Source organism: Bacillus rossius, chromosome 1, assembly GCF_032445375.1.
Source record: "Bacillus rossius redtenbacheri isolate Brsri chromosome 1, Brsri_v3, whole genome shotgun sequence".
Taxonomy (NCBI): domain Eukaryota; kingdom Metazoa; phylum Arthropoda; class Insecta; order Phasmatodea; family Bacillidae; genus Bacillus; species Bacillus rossius.
Window position 1 is genome coordinate 236,925,796 of NC_086330.1, and position 25,956 is coordinate 236,951,751.

The following is a 25,956-nucleotide window of genomic DNA, read 5'->3' on the forward strand; positions in this document are numbered from 1 at the left end:
CTACCTGTGGTGGAAACCACAGCAGGTAGGTGCAGCCACACCTGGCCAACGCACGTAAGGTGAATGAACAGTACACTTAAGCGATCGAGACGGACAATACAATACAACATAAATAACAGACATAAAAGTAATAAAAATTAATATGTACATTAATGTATTAACAGCAACATATTAAATTAGAAACATATAAACATATAAATATAAACATACTGTCACCACCCATCACCTCCGGCTAGGTCAAATTAGGTGATGAGTGGAACATACAGGTTACAGGCCAAGAAGAAAGACGGAATTTATACTCAATGTTCGATTTATTTATCTTTTCTTTTATTTAATTAAAATCAAAATATCGACAGAACAAACAGAACACAAAAAAGAATTGAAATATACATTAAGAAAAGATAAAAACTGAGCCATCGCCCGAATAACGACCGCTCGGCCTGGTGCTCGGACAATGACTGATCTTACAGCCTTCCTTTCCTTCGTGCGGGCAGTGTCCTGGGCTCACTCACGTAATTTTCAGCCAATCACGGCACATGGCAACAGAGGCTTCCACGAAATGCTTACTTGTGTTCCACGCCGCAGCGATTCTGTATCTTTATCGCACTCCCGTGACCGTGACTCACACGCCTAGCGTGTGAAACAAAGCCTCGGTCGTGGAAAAAATGAAGGAAAATCACGTCAGCATGCCTTCCCACACAAAGAAGCCAGCAAAAAATTACGAGAATAATGAACTTGCGAATTTTGAAAATAAAAACAATAAATCCACAGAATTATTTTCACAATAACTTTGAAAAAGGAAAAAATTTAAATCTAACCTGAAATATGACAAAAAAAATTTATAACAAAAGATTATTACTGGATTGCATGAGGAAGGCTGTAATCTGGGTTGTTACAATATAAACAGGACACAAAATAAATTGCAAAAGGCATAGAATTCTGGTACAAGATCTTAGATCATAGAGAAAATTCTTACAAAAGGATTTTGATAGAAAAATTTTAATGTGATTACATGATATTGTTATAGATGTTAATTCATTTATACATTATTGGAATTCCTATAATTATTGTAGTTTGTAATAAGTCTGTAGATGATATCATAATTAGCATAAAGAGTACATAACGTTGAAAGTAAGCAAGAATTAAATTGGTGAATTCTCATGGAGATATAATATACAGTTAATCTTAGAAATATAGTAATTATGTACAAAGATAGTGTCGAAATAAGCCCTGCTGTCTGCCAGGGGAATTAAGTTGGGTGAAGGGAAGTTCTTACCATAATTAGTTGGATCATCTTGTTTTGAATATTTTCCATTTTGAGTTGTCTTAATGCCATTCCAGATAGTAGAAGAGTATTCCAGTTTAGATCTAATTAGTGCCAAATATAGGAAGGTAATTGAGTCAGAATTAGTTGCGTAAAAGCATAAAAAGGAATGAATTTAATAAGGGCTAAAAGTTCTGCGGGAAGTAGAATATAGATAATCAACATGTTTGTTAAAGTATAATTTAGAATCTAGAATAACACCAAGATCTTTTATAAACAAAGATTAGGAGATTAAAGAATTTTCTTATTTGTAATCAAACACAACTGGATGATATTTCCTCAATAAAGGATATAACCTTAGTTTTATCTTTGTTCAGTGTGACCCAATTTTGATCACATCAGTTCCTGACTGTAATAATATCCTTTTGTAACAGTAGATTAGTAGACAGTCATTATATGTAAATTACTTTATAGATTTTTAGATCATCGGCAAAAATAATACCAAGAGAGTACTTAAGAACCTGTACAATATCATTAATAAATATATTGAATAGGAGGGGTGAAAGTGTACCTCCCTAAGGGACTCCAGAACTAGTTTTACATAAAGAGGAATAATGATTGTTGATGGGGACAAAAAAAATCTTTTAGTAAGATAACTTGAAAACCAATTCACTTAATTATCACTTAAGCCAAATTGAGATAATTTAGTAAGTAGAAGGGAATGGTTTACAGAATTAAAGGCCTTGGCTAAGTTGAAATAGCAGGCATCAGCCTGACACCTATTGGTAACAACATTATCAGTGGCGTCTCGTCAGGGCAAGCAAGGCAAGCAGTGCTTGCCCAGGCAGTTTCCAGACATTGTATTTTTGAAAGAAATATTTTATTCAGAATAGTATTTTACTTTGGCTCGTGCAGTTAGGTGTATGTATTTTTTACATTATCTTCTTGGGACCCAATACTGTGCGCTGTGCACTATAAGAAAAGAACTCGTTGACACACAAAACATGCTGTTTTAGAAGCGTTGCTAGGTTTAGAAGCGCTGGTAGGACCGCTTTCAGCAGGAAGGCTGCCACAGTAGTTTCCTTTCGGAAGGGGGGTGGCATGGTACAAAGGTTCGAGGAGGGGATTGGCTGTAAAAACACGTGGTAGAAGCTACGAAGGTAGTGCTTTCTTGCCGAACTCAAGCGAACATGGCCGAAGCAGACGGTGGAATTCTTCCGCCGACTGCTTCGGCTATGTCCGCTACAGTTCGGCAGGGCAGGTGGCGAGGTGGCGTTTCAGTCGGCGGTCGTCTCTCGGGGTGCGCACATCTCTATCGCGGGCTGTTGGCTGGGAGTTCCCTGCGCCCTATTGGGTAGCCAAAGGCTGGCAGTGCTTGGGGGATTTGTGGGCGTACGGGAGGCGGCCTAGCAGTGCCAACTGCTACCGACCGCGTCCCGCGGGTGGCGGATACGGGATCCCAGCTCGAGAGTTGCAATCTTGCTGGAGTGACTGTGAATAACCACATACCAGTTAACAGAGTTTCTGATCACGTATGAAGATAGTTTCTTTTGTGTTGGTACAAAAAATACCAACATTTAATTTTTACTATTCTAGTACATTTTTATGAGCTTCTTCTCTTTATTTTAAGTACAGTGAACTCTCGATTATCCGTGTTAATTGGGACCTTCCGATGCCCGGATAATTGAATGCCCATAAAAAAACCGGATAATCTTTTTCACCACTTAAAAATGGTGTATTTACTGGCAAAAGAGTGTCTCTTCAGTAGAATTCTATGAGTACAAGCAAAGGCTTTGTATACCGTGTCCCAGCTTATTGGACCGTAAACAATACTGGCACTGTGTTGCCGCCATCCTTCTCCTGTCCCCTTTATTGCTACATGAGGGAGAGCGGCGGCAGTCCCAACTCAGCATTTCCCTCCACCCTTTTAACGACCTAAACCAAACATACAAAGCATTGTCAACATCTGCGTGGGTAGATGTTTTCATGCTTTTACTTTTAGAAGGCCCTGCCACACTGTCTGATCTACTAGCAAACTGCAAAAGTTTTTCTTCACTTTTATTAATGTCTCGCACGGTTTGGATTCCTATTTCATATTCCTGTGCTAATTTCGCGGCAGTTTCTCCTTTTTTTAACCTGTCCACAACTTCTAACTTCTCTGCTATTGTAAGCTACGTTTCCTTTTACCAGACATGATTACAAAAACAAATGTGCCTGGGAGAACTGATGTAAATAACTGCGTGAAAAATGCCTCTTCCAGCCGTCAGGAGTGTGGGAAGGTAAAAGAGGTAGAGGGACCTTTTTGCTGTGAAAAGAACGCTTGAAAAGAAAAAGAAAAGGGTTGGGGGGGGGGGGGGTGAGGGTGGGGGGCTAGTTGAGCCGGAAGCAGCAGTCAAGGCATTCCTTTTTGGTTTAAAGTGTGACAAATTGACGGGTGAGGGTGGCGGAGGAATGAGGGTCTGAAGGGTCAGGTAAATAGCTTTCTGACACGGCAGTAAAAAAAAAAAAAAAAAAGTGCAGCGCAGTCGCGGCGTAGCTAAACCCTGTCATTTTTTTTAACAACTTCATAAAAAAATCAAGCACGGATAACCCGAAAACCGGATAATCCAGGCCCGGATAATCGAGAGTTTACTGTACTTACTTTGCCATGTGTTGTCTGTTTATATATTTTGTACCAGATATCGATGATACTACACTCCCACTTAGTATATAAATAATGTAGAGTAGGTATTTTATTATCAGGATAATGTATGCCAAACATTATTATTTTTCAAAAATAGAGTATAATTTAAAAAAAAATGTCAATTTTTCTACCTGTGGAATAGTCAATGTTCAGTTAAGAAAACTACTTAAATAGCACCCTTTTGTACCTTGAAATCCATATTTTCCCGGGGGAGGGCCCCCGGACCCCCCCCCCCCCTCCTCTCCACCTTGTTTTGGGGTGAACGGAGTTGTTGCTTTCCCTCATGTAAACCTCACGCCTCGCCACTGAACATTATATATAGGATTAAGAAAGGTAAGTGGGTTAGTCGTAGTAGACTTTCCTGGCCTGAAACCACATTGATTACCAAATAAAACTGACGTCAGCCGGGGCTTCGCCCCACGAGCCTGATCATCCTCCGTTCCCTTACCCACCACCTTTCCTACCCGCATTTGTGTCGTGACATACGTAGCCGTGTGAGATTCAAACTGCGCGCCACGAACTACAGCAAGAGGGCGCTTAGCTGCAGTGCGCCGCACCCCTAATATATATTAATTAATATTGTAATCCTTTTTCTTTCCGCCCCAAAACAGTGTAACGATGGCTATGCATGTGAGTGTCTTTTAATTAATAACTTCATGATCTTTTGTAATTTAATAAGTCCAAGCACGAACAAGGACGCTCCCTAGCGGGCGACAGAGGAACTAGCATGCAACTCATTTGAACCCTGTTTTATGTTAATAAGTAATTATTACAGACGGTCTGGACATGGAAGTAATTTAATAATTATTGTAAAAGGATTTATGTATTTTCTAATAGTAACCCGGGGCACGCTACAGCAAAGTTGTAACGGTAATTGTGTTCGGCGCGAAGGGCGCCATGTTGCCACCCGCAAGCCATTAGCTCAGCCCAGTCTCCTTCTACAGCCGGCCGAGAGCGGACGTCTCTGCAGACACCCCGAGGACATCACCGTTGGTTCACCGATTAGTAATTCTGTAAATTGATTTATTCAAATCGCTTTCTTTTTTCATCCTCGGGGCCTCTCTCGGTCGGAGAGACTGCTTAAGTAATAATTATTCACTCTTCGGAGTTTTTATCTCATCGGTGTATTAAGTAACGGCTTGAGGCGGCCACGTGCGTGGTTCGCCTCCTCACCTAATCTAATTCGTGCCTCGGGCGTTTAAAGCTGTATCAACGGAGGATCGTGTAAGGACGTGTACCGTGAGTAAAATAAAAACCAATTAACTGAGTTACGTGTTTTGTGTTCGGGGGGGCCACGTGGGTCCTTAACCTGGTCAGCGGCGTGTGGGACGCCCTAGTTAGGGACAGGTGATACGTAAAAAGTCAGGAGGGCTAATATCTCGCCGCACACGGGCCACGTAACGCCCTGAGTTAAGAGTTTTCCAGCCGGGTCCACGTGCCCACTCACGTGGTGGCCCCCATTAATCTCGACCGATATTCCCATCACAACACCGGTACGCCCTCAAAACTATTTTGCAATTGAAAATATAACAATTCAAAATATAATTTTTTAAAATATTTTTGAAAATCCATTGAGTAAGGAAATTGGTCTATAGTTTGCACCCTTTATGTGCATTTGAATAACCTTGGCTATTTTCTATTTATCTGGGAAGACATTATTTTTCAAATTGTTACCAAAGATGTCTTGTAAAAGAACACTTGTGGGAACACCCTTTTAAAATAAAATTGGGAATGCCATCAGGCCCTGTGAATTTTCTGGATTTTAATCCCTTAATACTGCAATATATAAGGCTTTCGGAAATGGTAGACACAGATATAGACTCACGGGACAATACATAGGTAGTCTGGGTATAACTGCAATTTGGTACACATAAAGTACTGTGCAAATACATTTGATACCACTACAGGATCACTGGAAATATTATCATTTATTTTTGGAGAATATTGTTCATAATAACCATATTTCATTAGTTTTACATACAACCAAAATTTTTTAGGATTTTTCTTAATATTATTATTGTTTGTAGATCGGGTCCAATGTATTTTGTCAAACATTATAAGAGATTTCACTAATCATTGAAAATGGGAAAAGGTAAATAGTAGTACAAGTGTTTATTTCTTCTATATAGCTTGTGAAAATGTACCAAAGAGAATATTTTGACGTCTTTTCGAGGTAAGTAGGTTGTGGGTTGTGACGGTATTGATTTTTTCAGATACACAGTTTGTCAGTTGCTAAACAAACTCATTAATATCTGAAGAAATGTAAAAATCTGACCAGTCGTGATTTTTAATGGAGTTATAGAAACCCAGAAAATTTTCTTCTTTTTTAATTTCGAAATGAACTAGAAGATTTGGAATTACTAGGGTAGGTGTCCAGTATGATGATAATATTTAAAGCTGGGTGATATAGGTCTTCTTTGATAAGCACATCATCAGCATGTGCTACTATACAATGAGAAAGATTAGATAGACATAGGTCTTAAAGATTATTAGAAGGCTGAGTATTATTGTATTGGAATAGACCAATACTGGAGGTAAAGTTAATTAAATGATTGGTTTTAGTTTTGACATGCAAGGGCATAAAGCTAGTGGATTGATTGTTAATCAGGTTGATATCAGGAACATTAAAATCACCAAGAATAAATGATGTCAAATTTTTCAGTTAGGAAGAAAAGTCATGGGTTGCCACTTGTTTGGAAATTGGGAAATGCTGGGGAATTTTGTAAGCACAGGGAAATCAGTGATATGTCCGGAAATTTAATTTTGTTTCGGATTTTTGAACATGTCCGGGTGGCCACCTGACCGGTAAAATTGGGAAACTTGATTTAGCTGTGAATTTTTTGGTTTAAGGAAATCCATGAGAAACTGTGAATTTTTCGAAAGCTATCAGAAATTACCTCTTTGTCTAGCAAATTGAAAACAGGCAAGTTGAAAAACTGCACGACGTGTCGTTCCTAAAAACTGCATCTCTTATGGCATTTTTGAGTGCTGTTTACAGCTTACTTTGAAAACTACACGCTGTGCCTACAATCTGTATCACTCATACCATTTTTAATCGCTGATATTTACTATCTGACTCAGCATCAGGCATGACAGATAACATTGCAAGTGACTTCTTTTTTCTCAGTCTTTTTTACTTTTCTCTGATGCCGTTTTTACTATATTTTTACCGTTTTTCACATTGTTTTCTGGGTTAGTAATTGTTCAAATACATTTTTCAGAATTTTATTTACTTTCAGTATGGTTTTTATGTGTGTATATTAAGTATTAAGTTATATTACGTTTGTATTAATTTGGAAGCTATATTATGGTTCTAGAACATTGAGAAACGTTTTGGAAATAGGTGCACGACTCGGCAGCGCCCATTTTCCAGACATTGTTTTTTGTTACCAAGACGTTTTGGTGCATTCTGTATGTTTTTCTTATAATGGGAAAATTGGCAGGTATACTCTAAATTAAATCTTTTATATGAACTCAAGCATAATATCAAATATTGGAGTAAAAACATTTAAATACAATACTGAAAAATCCATTTATTCAAATAGTAACCTAGCAATCAATATGAAAACCAGTAAAAAGATAGTTAAATGGTTTTTATAAATAAAGTAAATATTAATGATAAAACAACACGAATACAAAACTAGGTGGTGATGACCTTGAACTATGTAATCAGCTGTATAAAGCATTAATTTTAAAACAATCACCTCTCAAAAATATTTTGTAAATTTGAGAAGGGCAGTGGCCTGCAATGCCACAATGTCCCAATCTCAATTTGGGATTGTTTCTGCTCTTCTAAAATTTTAAGAATATATACATTTAAAATCTGTTTCTCAGTGGATTTAACACTTGCATTATGGTGTAGTTTTATTTTACTAATTAGAAGATCACTCATGTCTTTATATATAGTTAAAACTGTAAGCTTACAATAACTGATAAGCTAAATACATATCTGTAAAACAGCACACTATGAATTTATTTTTAGTATAATTAATTTTTAGTATAATCTTAAAATGATGATGATTATTATTACTATTGTTGTTGTTGTTGTTGTTGTTGTTGTTGTTGTTGTTGTTGTTGTTGTTGTTGTTGTTGTTGATTATTCATCAGTGAATAAAATTTAAACAGGACGTCTAGACTCATTTGTAATCTGTGCTTGTATGGTGATTATTATAATCAAAATGTTAGGAAGGGAAGGAAGCTTTTATTGGTCTTGTGGAACAAATTTAGGCCACAAACGTAATACATTAGGACGAGCAACCCTGACTCACTGTGACATGTTTTTCGGGTGGATAATGCAGGGCCATCGACTGAATGCAGACCCATCCCAATCCCCTAGTGTAGAAACCACTGCCAGAAATTTAATCTGACATTCAGGCAATTTCTCTCAACCTACTGACAAAAGGAAAGTGACAATGAGATAACAAGCAAATAGCTGGATAGCTGTGTGCACCCGGCAGAATTAAACATGCAGCTTAGGGCCAAGGGTCCGAATGACCATTAAGAATGTGTGTAAATGTAGTTTGTTTAGTTAAGTGTTTCATAGGTCAGTGACATGTCTTGTATGTCCACATTCTAAATTGTTAGTATTTTTAGTCAAAAAAAATATTGACCTTTTGTGATTTTTGAACTCAGGTGGTGACAATGGTAAGCCATCCTAATTTTGGTTTGCCATGGGATATTTAGTTACTATAGGCCATGGTCAGTTTCATTCCCAATATCCCAGGTTTGTGTTTGTGTGGTTGTGAGTTAACCGTGTCTAATGAATTCATTGTCGATGAGACATTATATGTAAGTAAAAAAAGGATATGTGTTTTTTTACAATGTATTGATTTTTAGTTGCTGTTGTTAAAACTTTTAATCTAGTGTTATCTTAGCATATAGTAATTTTGTGCTTCTTTACAAATTGTTTCAGGTGGTGAGGTGGAAAATGAAACTGGAAGTTTGGTGAATAGCACTGAAAATGTGGAAAATTCTGTTGAAGTTGATGATGGCTATATCAGTGTGAGTTTAATGAAATTTTTATTAAGAAGTGTGTATGTAACTAGGTGTAAATAAATAAATTTTTGTAGAAGTGATTTTGGAATGTTTTTACACATTTATAGTCAAAGTATGTTTCTCATTTCTGTATGGTAGTAAAATATTTTCCGACCTTAAAAGAAAGCCTATAGTATTCAATACAGTGGAAGGTTGGATTATTGGACATCATTATGGGAACTCCAAATGTGAAAATGTGGCATGTAACCCACTAGAAAACAGGAAGCACTACTGAAATGAAATCTGACCCTAGCAATAAACTCTTGACAGTTGGGTTCCACTTGAAAGAACCGTAGAATGAGCAGCCCAATTTGTGTGGGATTATATAGACTACTGTACCATAGGACAAATTAAAGACCTTTCACTATAGAAGTAAATTTATTGTAGTGAACTAGGGATGTGGCGGCCAAATCCAATATCCGCCGAATCCTAGGGATTAAAAGCTTCGGCAGGCCTGATATAGGATTCGTCAAAGGATTTGGTGTTTTACTATTTACGGAAAAAAATACAGTAAAACTCGCTAACGAGGTCCCGCATGGTAGGTTTTTCCGTATAAAGCGTTTAAATTGCCCGGGGTCTCATCATTTACACCATTAAATGTGTGATATAAAGTCCCGTTAAAATTTTTTATGAAAGTTCCGTCTCAAATAGTAATTGCGCACGTAAATATGAAGAAAAGACAAATGAACAACAACTTACGAAGAAATATGGATGATGTACCATAACTACAGTACAAACCCAATAGTTATTTTAAGATAATTAACATAAAAAGAACTAAAGATTCTTTGTAGATACCATAATTACTACAGAAGCATGATAGCTACCACATTTACACTATAGTTACCGTAATAACCGAGATGTATATTTACCGTGATGGTAATGTATTATTTACTTATGACATATTAAATTAAAGAACATTATTGAAAAAAAAAAAAAAGATGTTAAATTTTGATATGTACGATTGGCAAGAAATAATTGGTAAGAATTAATGCGATCTGAAAGAATGCAGTACTACTACGAAAAGTGAAAATGGTACTCGTGGATTTTTAGGTTATGGCAGTCTCTTTCGTTTTTCAGTAATATCGGCCGAAAATTAACAAGCGTACTGTATCGGAAGTCGGCAGAAATGCCGATTCAACTAAACATTGGCAAAATCGGCATCTTCAGTACAGCTCTACAATTGATGACATGAGTAAACATATTTCAGACTTCAGGATATTGAAAAAGACTTTAATTTCCATGTAGGTTTATTGTGCGTATGTTTTTTTTTTGCAAGTGTAAAATGAATTAAGTAAAATGCTATTTTTATTACTTTCAATTGATTAAACTTTAATGACCAGTTACAGATATTTATGACACTAATTTTGAGGTTAAGCAATTTTACTAAAGCATTCCAGCCACGCAGGTTGCCAGCGAGAGACGCTTCTCTTCTGCTGGAAACACTATCTCCACTCGTAGAGCTAATTCAACTCCTGAACGTGCAGAACAAATTATTTTTCTGCATGATAGATTAAAGAACATAATTTAATACTCTATTACAATCTCTCTCAAAATTATTGTGCTGCAAAGTGGAAATGTTGAAACAATGTGAATGTACTTTTTAAAACAACATGATTTTTGGTGCTAAGTTTGTTGAAGCTCAGTAAGGACTCCAGAAAAATTGACAAGGATGAAATTAATCCAAAGATATGTTACATTTAAACAAACATATACTTGTAAACTGTGGTTATGTTAGTTGGATGATATCAGTTACTAATGAACCAATGGAAAAAAAAAATGTTTTTTTTTTCTAGCAGTGCAAAATGTAAACACACTCTGTAAATAGTTACCCAAAATTAATGAGCCCACTTCATTTTAATACTTTATTCAAACATTATACTAAGTTTAAGATAAAAATAATTTCCCAAAAGTGTAACTGTACCACAAAAGCTCGAGCTCGAGCTCGCTCGAAGCTCGAGATTTTTCAAGTAGGCTCGCTCGAGCTCAGCTCGAAGTAAAATTCTTAGGCTCGCAGACCTCTAGTTATTAATAGAAAAAATCCTAACCGCTAATCTGCACTAAAACTGAAATTTCTCAAGAAAAAGTAAAAGCACAACATATTTGAGGTTAGGAAGGCATCAGATGTTATAAACAAGAATGTACCCAGTCTAAGCTGTGTTGATATTATGTTTTGCCTACATACAACAGTTGAAGAATTTATTAATAAATCGGGCGGTTTTCAAAATACAAGCAGTGATGCAAAAGTATTATTGATTTTTACCGTTTGCGCCGTAACCTAATCAAGCACCAAACTTCCACTCACGACTCGCGACCGCGGCGCATCGTCAGCTGCATTATCTTCGAACTCATCATACACTGTTCCATTTTCTTTAAGCATATGAGATTTTGTTTTTGTAAAGTTTTAATCAAGAATATAAATGAATAAAATAGTTCACAAACAAACGTAAAAGTTTTCAACAGAAACAAAGTTCAAACAAAACAATATTCACAACACGCAATTCACACACGAAGTATTGGCGACACTGGGCACGGAACAATGGTGTCTCGTCCCGTTTGTTTATTAATTTGTTATCGGTATTGATTTTATCTGTGCGAGTTTTTCTACTGAACCTAATATTTCCATGTTACATGTGGTTTATCTATCGTTGTGAATGATGATTTAAAGTCATTTACGTGACGTAAATCACAATCAGAGATGTCGGACGTATGGGAACATTTTGTTCTGGACAAATCCGACACTACCAAAGCTGCATGTCTGTTTTGTGGTGCAAAAATATCCTGCGGAAAGTCATGTGCAACAAGTGCGTTACGTAAACATCTTAAACTCCACTTGGCCCAAATCGCTGTTGATAAACGGGAGAATAGTGAATCTTCCGGTTCAGGAGAAATTGCAGGGCCTAGTAGAATCTTATCTGAACCTCAAAACAATGAACCATCACTCACACAGCCCACACTAGCACAATTCGTGACAAAAAAAATGTAAGTTTTCAAGCAAACATGGCAAAGGAAAACACATAGGTAGGCTTATTGCAGATATGATATGTGTAGACAATCAGCCACTGTCTGTTGTAGAAAACAAAGGCTTCAAAAAGCTTATTGCATTTCTGGAACCTCGTTATTCAATGGTTTCGAGAAAATTTCTGGCAAATACACTTATACCAGAAATGTACCAAACTACATGTGAGAATGTCAAGGGACTTTTAGTACAAGCAGAATACATCTCACCCTCATTAGATATATGGACATCATCTGTTAAAAGATTCGGGTTTGGGTTCGAGATTCGGCAATTCCAGTCGAGGATTTGAGTTAGGATTCAGATTCGAGGAAATCAGGATTCGCCCCATCCCTATAGTGAACAATAGCAGTCTAAAATAAATATGACTGAAATGTAAGTTAATAAATCACCAGCCCCGAAATTCAAGTGAAAACACTGAGCAAATAACAAAAAAAATTATATTCTAAGTTTCCTTAGAAATCCAAATCAGATGGGATAAAAAAACGGAACCTATTATTTTTTATTTTCTATTTTTTAAATTTTATTTTGATTTTTTAATTTTTTTAAATTTTCTTGCAGATTGCTTAAGTATTTATTCTCATTCATATAACGCAGTTTATAATTAGTTATAATAATTTTTTTTATTGAAAACTATACTACCACTGAACCGCTTTTAATCCCGTATAATCTTTTATTTTCTTTTGAATTTTCATCAGCATTATTAACACTGTAATACAAATTTACAAATTACCATTTAGATATTCCAGACAGTTTTCCTTAAATGTGAATGGCTTTCGGGAACTGGAATGATTGAACAGAACAATAAGTCAGGTATAAACGGGTCAGGCATATTGACGTGAATTTTTGACGCAGAGTTTCAATGTTCTTTCCCATTTCACTCTTTCTCTATATCTCTGGCACAAAGAGAGAAAATAAGCTGGGTATTTGTTGAAGGGGAGAGACACTTTAGTGGTAGTGATAAAACTCATAGCTAGGGAATCAAATCCGAAACCTTCAGCATTGTAGTCGGGTACCTTAGTGGTGGGGCTACGGTGCTCCTTCCAAAATTGATGTTATTTTAATAGTACACGTTGGTCATGGGAAACTTCTCCCGTCGATTACTCCTAAACGAATGCCCGTCAGGATGAACAGCTGCAGGGAGTTATACTCCGGACCCAACCCTACAAGTCTATATAGGTCTCGTCAAAAAGTGAATCCCAACGTTGGAGACCTTTCCTTGTAAGATTAAATTGGTTTTTATAATTTACCGGAGATTACTACACTGGTGTGTCTGAAGTTCACATAACTCACTAGCTGACTGTCCTCTTAAATCATGTGGAAATTATCTCTGAAAAGGTTTTAGCTGTCTAACATAAGAATTGGCACATTCCTGCATATAGTAGATATGTTTCACATTATATAAAATTTTTATTATATATGAAAAGTTACAGGTGATTTAAAATAGTTGTAAGAAAATTTTATTAAAAGGTCCTGAAGGTCTTGAACTTGGTTTACCAGGTATTTGTTGACATAGTTCCTGCATGCAATACATGGATAAGAAACTTTGCTCTTACGTAACTTTGTCATAAACTGTTTCTTTGCACTAAATTACCATTCTGCTACACATAGAAGGGCAACTCTAGACCTGTAGTTTTGAACCCCTTTCCAAACACAAAAGGTAATACAGTGATAGAAAAGGAAAAGACAAAAGCCAAAAAATAGCTGCCAAACAAGTTAAAGAGGCTAACAGGGTGTAAATGGGTCAATGGGTTTCACTTACCATGAGACATGTCATCGAAACTCTTGCGGCTGCACTGAAAGTCAAGAAAAATTGTGCCATCAACCAAAAAAAAAAAAAGATTACTCTTTCAACATGCTGAGAAGAACTGGTGAGAGGTTAAAAAGGGAGAAACTCCTGACACGCCGCAGACACAGCGTGGGACGGAGAGGTGCGTCCGGCCACACTGGCCGCAGGCAGACAGACTGCCTAAAACTTAAATAATAAGGAACCCATAGGAAAAAATAAATAAAAAAAAAATTAATGTGAGTTGCTGAACATTTATCAGAAATAAAAAAAAAATTGGATTGTGCCGAGAAACTCACTAATTTGCGGCACAGACTTTACCACCCGATACTGTTTTTGTTGTAATGAATATTCTTCTAGAACATTTTAGCAGGTTGCTGCACAGTTCATCATACATTTTAAATTTTAATAAGATTAAAGAAACATAAACATTACATTTTCTACTAGAAAGAAAGATTATTTAACCTATTAACATAATTTCATACTTTTTGTTTAATAAATTCATGTCTGTCATAAATCACTAACTTCATGACCTGATTTTTAGTGCATCCTGGTGGGTGTGAGGTTAACTGGCCCTAAAAGCTTCTGACCTTTCTCACCAGAGCTGCTACTGACTTGCAGGATTGCGTAACATAATACAATGGTTTATGTTAATTGGGCTAAAGTAAATAGACGGTGAAGGAAATTAACAGCTGTTAAGGAAAGAATAAACTATCTTTTGTTGATTCATCATATTATTAATTCAATGCATAATGTTTATTGCTACACAAGTGCTGTTGCCATTGTGCATACATGGAAATAAAAACTCACGTAGAGGAAAAATATAGCTACATACTTTGATTCTATGTGTTCATTACTTCAAATCATGCCATAACTTATTCACATTGTTACTTCAAAACAGCACAAATCGTAAAACATTACTTACAGGGTTGGGTATACAGTAAACTCCCGGTATATCGCGCCCCGATTGATCGCGGAATCGGGTATATCGCGGGTCAAACCATGTCCCCCAGTCAGAAATGAATAATAATGGAATAAATGGTTGATAGCCGATTAGGATAATTTTGCGTTGTAACTAACAAACTAAGCATCGGGCATAAAAAAGCCTAGGCGTAGAAAATGTCCGCAGTGAAATTATAAACAAGATATCTCCGTACATTATTCCTCTATCTTGTAGGGTTTTCAAATTATGGTCCAATCCAGCCCAGTGATATTTTCTGAAAGACTAGTTCTTAACGTCGCTTTCTCACAAATGAAACAGGGGACCTAAAGCCCACCGTCCAGCGACATTATCCAGCGTGACTCGGCTGGGGATTGATGTTGGATAGGCTTGGTTGTCGGCAAGCGCTGGATAGGGAGAGGCAAGCCGAGAATATGGAGAGAGGTAGAGATTAGAGCGGGCAGAAACTGGGCGAGGGGGCGTGGGGGAGGGAATGTGTTCACGCAGCACACAGGCAGAGCATGAGTCACTTGACTGAGCAGCGTCCCTGCGTACAAGGCAAAATCAGGTAGTCCGGTGGTTAAAATTCCACTCCAGAATCTTAATTGGTACTTTACTGGACATCTGTATATAAATGTTTTGTTACAACTTAAACCTACAGACGTAATATTATTGGGTAATTCATTGTATTATACACGTTCATCTTTTTACTTTGGTATAATGTTTTAACATTAAATGGTAAAGTAAATCAGCTAGCGTATTTTTAATCTTTGCCCAGGAATTCCCAGTGGTCCAATACTTACGTGAACCATACTGTACCACTTTTGCCGTGAGGTAGTAAACAATTCCCGGAAACGTTTATGTGTAGCGGTCTCCTGACCTTTAACCAGAGGCTGGGGAATATAACACTTGCCGATCCGAGCCACACACACTCAGCAACTCGACACAGTGTTTGGTGAAATAAGTAAAGACATAGTTTAACACGGTTTTTAATACGGCGTCACTGATTGCGCTAAAATTAAATTGGCGCAATTTTTGTTTCCCACACGTGACCATTTATAATTTACTGTAAGCATGGATAATAAAGTTTAACCACTTGACACGATAGACGATTCTTTATTTTTTATTGTACGAATGCTAGAATAGTTTTTTCCTGTATCTGCGGCCTACTTCTGCAAAAGACAAGCTATCTGTAAGTAAATATAGAATTTTTATTTTGTCAATCAAACTCGGTACTTTGCGATTCATATTCGGTTTGAATTATCACTACGGCCTTTCTTTTTAGAAGACTTCGACCACAGAATCGTGTGTAACCGCACACACTGCACTTACTTTGTTACGGACACTGACGAAGCAGATACTGTGGCTGACACCACGAGACTGGCAGCAGCTTGTGTGCCGCACGTGTGTATGGCGGCGTGTGGCGCGCTCGTAGGCCGTGCGACAAACTGTGCGCGGCACGCGGAAAAATAAAAACAATTCAACATTTAATATTTATCATTAAAATTTATTATTTTTATTTTTTCACCTGCGTTTAGTGAAAACTGCGGATGCAAAGTCCGCACAACGGCGGGCCGTCTATACTGTGCGTGCTTGCCGACCTATTAGAACACAGGCGGTGTTTTATGCCTTTTGACCTTAATCACATCGAAACATCGCGGTTATGAAACAACGCGGGTAAAAGTTATGTCCCCCGACAACCGCGTTAAATAGGGAGTGTACTGTATTTCCAAATCATATGATAGTTCTTAAACTTATGCTGATCCCTTGACTTTCGCTGTTTCTAATGTAAAAGAAAAATTGTCTGTAGTTCAAGTTTTATGTCGATAATTTAAAGTAAAATGCTCAGAATATCTAGTGAAATATGGTCTGAATTTCTGCGAAGGCAACATATTCTCTTTTCAATAGAGGAGGGAAAGAGACTATTTCTAGCTTTGAGACTTCCTTTGTTGCGAAGTAAGTATTTAGCTGGATGTTGTAGGTGTTTCATGCTCTTAACTACACTTCGATAGGTTGTGCACAGGTAGCCTGGATATGTTATTGACCAGACAGAACCAGTAGAGAATCCTCAACAGGATCGTGAGTGACTTTCTTTGTGTACGGTAGAGACTCGAACTGCCCTATGGAAAAACTTAGTCAATCCATCCATAATTGTTCCACTCTGAGCATCGAACACACTTACACAAAGAATAGGCTCTACGGGTGTCCCACACGCCTGACACCAGGAGTTGTTGACATGTTATTAAGAATGTTTAATGTCTTACATTCACAATGATTTATTGGCATATGGTTACATGTCTCTTACACATCTCTTGCTAGGATACTGTAAAAAAGCTCGCGGCACAAATTTGGTACAGTTGCAGTCAGTCACTCTCGTGGCTGACAAGTTACTCTGCGTTAGCTTCAAAGTCCCAGAAGAGGTAAAAAATTTTATTTAAGCAGTCAGCTCCCTGAGGCAGACCCTGAGGATAAATAATAAAACAATTTAAAACATTAAATTATATAAACATATGTTAACGGTCAGTGATCGTAAGCTATGAAGTCAGTGGGGTGCAGAAGCTTCCTACTTTGGCTGCTACTGACCAAGACTTCCCACCTCGTTGATGATCGTTATGAGATGCTGGATTCGTATATATATATGTGTGTGTGTGTGTGCACATGTGTGAGAGTATGTGTGTGTGAGAGAGAGTGTGCGTGTACATGCTCGTTTTAACTTACAGAAATATTCTAGCTGTGTTAGAATAACTGTTTAAATTCATAATATTTATCATAATTATTTTTTCCAAATGATTTTATTAAAATATAGTTTTCACCTTAGTGTTCTTGACAATTTTTTGTATTACATTTATACAATTTTAAAAATTGAAATAAATGTGACTACTTTTTTTTTTTTACAGAACTACTACATTCGAAAAGAAAAAAAAAATGTAAAGACAAATAAGAAACCAAAGAGTGAGCTCACAAAGTCATGTATGAAAGAGCCTGAGGTGAGTAAAATCAACATTTGGTACTATATAAGGGTTATTCTCTGGAAAAGGTTCAATTTGGTGTCACTCTCTGGAATACCAAACAATTTGCATAAAACAATATTTATTTTTAATTGTAAGTATGATTAAGTTTTTAGATAAACATATTGATGTAAAATTTTTGGTTACATTTTATAATAATACTTAAATATTTAGCCTGCAATAGCTATAGTCTCCTCCGTGGACGTCCCCAATCACATTTTATAAGCCACTGGCCAGTGTTACTCTTTAAACTCTTTTTTAATTTTTACTCTTGTTACAAAAAGTAATTGTTAGAAGCATCACAAACTCATGGCTATGCGATTTAATTTTCAATGGGCAAATGTAATTGAATAACAATATTTTAAACATGTCCATAATCTAAAGAATCTACCTCTATGGCCAAATAATAATGCACTAAAAATTAATTAAAAAGTACAGCAACTGTTATTTCTCCATGGAATTGGAGGGAAAGGAAGCCATTTTTATTGAGCTGTTTGTGTTGATGTTCTTATTTATATGTGGTGCTCTGATATTTATAACTGAGATATAAATTTGTGCTTCGCAAAGTTCTATTTGTATCCTCCGTGGTCATCTTGTGTATTTGTGTTAAACTCAGTGTATAAATGTATATTGGTGTAGGTTAAGCAACTGAGTTGTAGAATTTCCTAACCTCAAAATTAAAATTATAAAAAATAATAAACCTTACTTTTATCCCCTCCGTGGACATTCCCTCCGTGGACTATGTTGGTCCACGGAGGGGATACTTATTGTCCACGGAGGAGAATTTATGTTCTGCAAAGAATACATATATAAAAATATTAGCTTGATGTGCAGTAAACCTAACTGCTGAGATATTTTCTTGTTTTCAAGATGGCACCCACAAAAAAGAAGAAAAAGAACCAGTCAGATGTGCAGATTCAGAAAAGAAGAGAGCAGAAAAAACTTAGCATGAGACGATCGAGACAGAAGTTACTTGAAAAGTCTGTTTTGTATGAAGAGTCTAAGAGAAAAGAAAGAGAACGTTATCACCAGAGAACAGCATCTGGAAAAATAAAGACTATTGAAACAATGAGGTACCGTGAAAAAAGAGGAGCAAGAAAAATTTGGAACGATAAAGCAAAATGATATCGAAAACAGAAAAAACAGCAGCAAAATATGGAGCAAAAAACAGAAGAATGCACATCAACAAATAATCCTACCACACAGATTAATAGCAATCGTGATAAAAGGGAAAAACTTAAGTGTGGAACTGAAAGAGGAAGGAAAATGATTAGAAGAAATAGATACAAGCTACAACAAAAGATCAAGGTACTGGAAAATGAAAACAAAAAAACCAAGACAAGGTTAGAAAAGTACAAAAAAGACTAAGTAGGTTAAAAAAAAAAGCAGCAAATAGAAGACGATAGCCCATGAAAGAAGTCTCAAAAACTCCTAAAAAGTCGAGACAAAAACAATGAAAATAGAGCATACAAAAAAACTGCTGTTTGGAGAAGTTATTAGCAAACAAATACAGCACAACTTTCAGAAACTTAAGTTATCCAAAGTTAAGAGTCATGGTAAAAGTTTTAAGTGGAAAAATAGTTCGAAAATATAGGTACTTGAACTATTTGAGTATACTTACTTCAAAAAAAAATGTTTCAGAGTGGTGTAGAGTCAGCTAGTGTAAATATTGAAATTATTTAATGTATTTAATAATTTCGGTTTCTCTAGCCTACCTCTCTCAGTTTTAAGAATTGTTTCTAGGATCTTGTGTCTGAAAGTCAAAGTAAAGTGTGTCAAAAGTATGTTAAATACTAATATCGTGACTAGACCTTGTAATAACGTGTAAACAAATTCAAATGTAATATTTATATTTGTGTGTAATGTTTGTGAAGACGGTGACAATACACTTTGACATGCACAAAATCACACTTTATATAAATAAACTTAACTAAAATAATTTATTTTAAACTACAGATGGAATTTGTTATTACTCTCAACTTCAAAGTATCTAACAATTCTTTCACTTGAGTGAATTATCTTTACGATCAAATGTTAATTATTTGGATGTTATTTATTTCAACTAACTTCAGTCCGGTAGTGCGTGGACTACTGGGTACGTAACTTGCAGTACCAGTCAACCATAATAGCAATACGTTCTTCCAATATCAAATTCCATCTATACTAGCTAATATTATCTAGTTCGGGATCGCGATTCCGGAATTTGATTTGTAAATATAAAGATGAACAAGTTAATCGGTTTTTCTGTACAAAGAATATGCTCTATAATATAAAAGATTCTGGTTCTGCGAAAATGTTTGTCTTGTTTAAATTGTAATTCGTTAGGGCACTTCTATATTCAGCGAGTCTTCGGGTGATGGGGTAAGGGACCAAACCTTGCTGCAGGATACCCACGAGACGTGTAGGTTCTCGGAGACTCCTTGGTTCAACTCATTCAGGACTGCGAACTTGGTGTTGCTCCTCCGTTCTCTAGCGTGCGGCAGGAATGCGCGCCGTCACGACTCCATCCTTCAGACTATGGGCTGCAACTAGGCTGGACTGCGCGACGGTCATCCTTCCCGGGCTCAAACTGCGACTTTTCAATCTTCGACAGGATTCTTCTTTCTTCGGAATTGTAAACGGCATTTATTCTTCGTAGTTTCAAAGCAAATTAAAGTCATTTGACGATCTCTTGAACATGGATATTTGTCGACTTCTCTTCTTAAGTAATTATTTAAAATCTTGACGTCTGAGTCTTATCTTCGTCGATATAATTATTATTTCCTTCAAAATCTCAGTCAATATTGGCATTAATAACCATTTTCAATCTTCTATAAATATATAATTCTAAATTAATGTCAAAATCGTTGCGTTCTAGCTGTTGTCTGAATCAAGTCTCAATTCGTTCTAAAGAATATTTTTCCCGTCACTAGTAAACGATTTTCTTTAGTGTGTTGATAAAACAAAACTAGTAAAATTACTAACCATTACTGACGTGTTCATCTTTAAATGAATAGTGGTTTCAAAAAATACTGCTATGCTAGCCTTGACAATATTTAAAAAAAAATTAATATAGAGTAATACATAGACAAAACGATAACCAAAGAAATTTACAGTCTGAATTAATCATAGATTACAAATATAAACATACGGAATAAAATGTAACTAAACAAAATAAATATTAAAGGAAATTAAATATTTACTTTCTATAAAGTATAAATATTGCCTTTATAGAATTGCCCCTTTCAGAAATGTTCATAATGGCATTTATTAGTAACGACATGATGACATTTCTCACAACTTTACTTGAAGTGTCCTTTCACTTTCGGGTATCAAAAGTTCGATAGTATCAAAATCTTATCACCAATTATTTTGTTCATGTACACACACTAAACAATAATCTGACCATAACAAATGATAAACCTATACGTTAATATTTACAACAAAAATATAATTATCTACAAATAGTGTATTGTAAACGTCTGTGATGTATTAACATATTTACAGGAATTTACGGTACAACAGGTGTGTAATATTCCCTGAGCTGTGTGATATTGTAGCAACCTATGACTTGATTAGTAACTCTATCCGAGATTTCATAACAATTGTTTCTAATTATTTTCGTTATAACATAAGGTCCTTCGAAAAGTAGAAATAATTACTTTGTGACAAATCTCCAAAACTGACTACTAGGGTTTGTTCTTTTGAGAACGAGATCTCCACATTTAAAATTCATGTTTCTTGGGGTTTTCTGTTGATTCTTACGAATCCTGGCCGCCGATATTAGTTTGGCTTTGACCATTTCTTCCGTCTCCTTTCTTATTTCATCTAATTCTATCTGCTCTTCGTTGGAAATTTCTCTATTCAACTTTTTTGTAGGAGAGGAAGTCATATTCAGCGACGTGGTTCTTCAGAGCCATTTTCTCGTCGGGGGTGGGTCGTTTGCGAAGGGGTTTAGTGTGTGTTAGGAGGGGGGGGGGGGGGGGGGCGGCACGGAGGGACAGCAGATGACGTCACGTGAGGCGTGTCGGCGAGCGGAACAGCTGCTCGCGAACCACCGGCGTCGCTTCCTGTCGCTAAGGAAGTCATCGTCTTCATCTCCCGCCCTTGTAACATTAGCAAGAATTTAAAAAGAAAAAATATATATCGTACGTGTGTTGGTATATTCTTCTTTGTTGTCCATTCTCAGTTTTTTTAAAATAAAACCAGTTTAAACAAGAAATGGCATAAGTACATGAAATTATTAAAAAAAAAAAAAAAAAAAAAACAGAGTTATTACCCCATGAGTAAAGACAAAGGTTTTTGTTAACCTGTAAAAGGATTTTATATGTAATTTGCAGAATAATAAATACACTTTTTTATTTTTACTCCAATCCTAAGTTAAAAATACATCTTAATATTTGACGTAAGTAAAAAATTTTGTATATGTGGCTTTGGAAAATTTGGACCATATATTTTCAATAAATTATATTACCTGTAAATTTATAAAAATACAGCATTTATTAATATATGAATATTTCATTGAACACAATACCTTATGCTTCTCGAAAAATATGGTAATGATTTTGATAGTTTTAATTAATAAGTAATAAGCTTCAAATAGCATTCTCAGCACCCATGAGTGCGAGGTTCATGAGTTCGACTCCTAACTCTTTGGGATGACTTCATTTTTAATACTATAGTAGTTCGTGTTGGGAGCTCTGGCTACAGGCGCCCAAGCGAGGAGACGCGAAGCCGACCGCCAGCTTGGATTGTGACGTCACGCGACCATATGGGATAACCTTGACCTTTGACTAAAAGAAATATGCAAAAATTTGCCAAAATTGATACAAAATTCACCATAATTACTCAAGGTTTTAAGTTTTGATATGAATATGAATTCGGGAATGATTATTGATTTGTTTCCAGTCAGAGTTTCAAATGGAGTAATCGTAGTTGAACTATGCACAGTATGATTAAGGACACATTCAATGAATGGTAACTTATTTCTCCAACTCTGCTGGGCATCATGACAAAACGTACGTAACATATTGCCTAAAGTTCGCATTTGTCGTTCTACTGGGTTACTTTGCGGATGCCGGATTGAAGACATGGTTGGGGTAATATTCAACCCTCTTAATCCTTCCTGCCATATTCGGCTGACAAACTGGGTAGCATGGTCCGATATAATGGTTTCAATATGCCCTATTTCTGCTTCGAACAGTTTAACTTTATTGTAAACTATGTTACTTGTGGCGTTGACGATAGGGTAAAGTTTGGTAAATTTTGAAAATATATCTAACATTACAAAAATTTATTTAACTCCAGCTGTGGATCTGGGTAGTGGTCCCAACACATCCACAGATACCAGTTGTAAGGGCTTGTCTGGAATTGTGTGTTGTGTTTCGCCAATTAAGTTTTTATGCGAATGCTTGGCCTTTTGACACAGATCACAGGAGCGGGTAATTGCAGCTATCCTTTTTGCTAAATTGGGACAATAAATCTGCCTGCTTAATGCCGACAGTAGTTTCTTTGATCCAATGTGTGCGCAGTTAGAGTGAATTTCCCAAATCAAATAGGTTGTTTATTACCGCTTCTGGTATCACGGGTTTCCAAATACTTTCAAACTTTGAATTTGATCCGTTTCGGTAAAACAACGTTACGTCACTAGATAAACAATATTTCTTGTGTATTTGGTGCGTATGTTCTAGACATCTTAATTTTTCCGTTACCTTTCGACAAAAGTTATCTTCACTTTGTAATACTGGCAAATCTCTAAAAATGTTTTTGATAATCACATTATTATTAATCTGTTGTGACATCATATTCGCCACTAAAAATTCTTTAGGATTACTTTTTGTGGAGAATTCGTTAGATAATCCTTCAGGTATTCTACTCAGGAAATCCGCCACAACGTTTTCCTTGCCTTTAATATGACAGATTTCTATATCATACTCCTGCATAAGTAAACACCATCTAGTTAGCCTGCTTCCGAATATTTTGCCAGTTTTTAAACACATTAATGCCTGATGGTCCGTTAATAGTTTAATGTGCTCTCCTAATAGTAGATCTCGAAATTTCTGTAATGACCAGATGATTGCCAATGTTTCTCTTTCCGTGACGGTATAGTTTCTTTCTGCCATATTCAGGGTTCTGCTTGCCATTGCAACCGTTCGTTCTATACCTTCGTCATCAACCTGAGATAATTTAGAACCTAATGCATACGCAGAAGCATCCGTATATAATAAAAATCTCAACCTAACATAGGGTGGTATATAACCTGCTCCTTCATAAATATTCGCTTCAGATTCTCGAAAGCTTCCTCCTCTTCATCACTCCATTTCCAGATTTTATTTTTCTTTTGCAAATCAAATAGAGGTACTGCTATCTTGGCTACCTGGTCACTATAGTTACGATAAAAACCGATGACCCAGAGAAAAGTTCTCAATTGCTTCACATTCTTTGGCGATGGAAATTTGGTAATATACTGTAATTTATCAGGAGCTGTCTTGATACCAGTGGGAGACAGTATGTGTCCTAAAAAAGGGACCTCTTGCCTGCAGAATAAAGATTTCTTCAATTTTACCGTCATGCCGGCATCACGCAACTTGGTTAACACTATACTGATATGTTCGACGTGCTCTTCGAAAGTAGACGACGTAATTAATATGTCATTGACATACGCTCTGGCAAAGTCTTTACATTCTGGTCCTAAAGTTTTGTCCAAACATCTGGTAAACTCGGCCACCGCGTTACATAAACCGAAAGGCATGACCTTGAAAATGTATTGATGGTTATTGAACAGGAATGATGTATATTTCTGCGAATCCTCTCTCAACGGAATTTGCCAGTATCCAGCCGACAGATCTAAGGTGGTAAGAAATTTCACTCCGTGGTATAAACGCAAGATATCGTTGGTCGACCGTGGACTCTCCCTATCACGAACGGTGATCTTGTTAATCTCTATCGCGTCCAGGCACGAACGTACCGACCCGTCCTTTTTTTCTAACACATAGAATTGCGTTGGTATATGGACTAGGCGCTCTCTTTATCACATTCCAGTCTAGCATAAGTTTCAAATATTCTTGTGCTTCGTTTAGATATCGGGCCGGTATTGGATACATTTTTTATGAAAAGGTTCGCCTCATTTTACTTCTATGCTAGCTTGATATATTTTATTTAAACCTGGCTTATCGGAAAAAATGTCTCGAAAAGTGTTCAACACTCCGAAAAGGGATTCTTTGTCATGTTCGTTAATTATCGTGATTCCTTTAACGGCATCATTCAAATCATTTTCTGTAGCATTTAAATTATCCAGATTACTTGTGCATATAAATGCATACGGGTCTTCCCTACAAATAAGTGCTACGCATTTGTCTGTAATTTGCCAATTTTCAGTAGTCGTTGGTTTTTCTATTTCATCCATGGCCGTAACCATCCATCCGCTGAAATCCAGTATTACTTTACTTGCGGTAAGAAAATCTACTCCTAAAATAATAGGTTTGGCTAACCCTTTGACAATTAATACAGGTACATGTTTTTTATTTCCCAATCCTTCTATCTCTAATAAGGTCTGTTTGTTTATAATGGGACTAGCCCTAGAAGTTACTCCTAAAATTTTCAAACTGGGTACAGGCATTAGTGGTAATTTGATTCTAGTAGATTCTATCATATTGATGCAATCTTCACTGATACACGATATTTCAGCGCCACTGTCTAATAATATGGGTGATTTAACTCCATTCACTGAAAGTGTGATTTCCGGACATAAAGCTGCTTTGCAATGTTCGGTGCTTTCACTTGGTTCGCTAAGTAAAAACTCTGTTTCATTTTCTTTGAATAATATGGTATTAATTCTCCTCGTAGCATGAATATTAGACGTAGTGTTAGCCCCTTTCATTTCCTCATTATGGAATGACGTACGGAGCCGTTTTTCGTCATTCCTACTCAGTTTTCCACATTACCGACAAAACCTTTTCTTTGATTTGGTAACCATGTTGTCGCTAAAGTTTCGTTATTCTGAGGTGACGAAAACGCCTGCGTTTCTCCTTGTATTACTTCGGTCCCTCCATTTGCTTGTCTCTGCGTCCATTTTGTGTTATTACTCTCTTCCCTCGGTGGAATAGAATAATGTGTATTTCCTCCTTGTTTAATATTATATTTTACACTCGCAAACTCATTATCCCTCTGCGATGGTATAAAAGTTCTAGCATCGACTCTATATGAATTAGGTGCCATTTCCGCAGAACTTATAAATTGGTTATCTGCGT

General features: G+C 36.4%; 1 protein-coding gene across 6 annotated transcripts in view; it reads left to right on the plus strand.

Moving 5' to 3' along the window:
• LOC134527383 (putative ATP-dependent RNA helicase TDRD12) overlaps positions 1–25,956 on the plus strand; it is a 393,271-nt gene that overhangs the window by 101,109 nt on the left and 266,206 nt on the right. For all 6 annotated transcript variants that reach the window (XM_063360027.1, XM_063360029.1, XM_063360028.1 and 3 more), the window contains 2 exons: positions 8,860–8,948; positions 17,618–17,707. In XM_063360027.1, the coding sequence (XP_063216097.1) occupies positions 8,860–8,948; positions 17,618–17,707 (179 nt within the window). The remainder of the gene's footprint in view (positions 1–8,859; positions 8,949–17,617; positions 17,708–25,956) is intronic.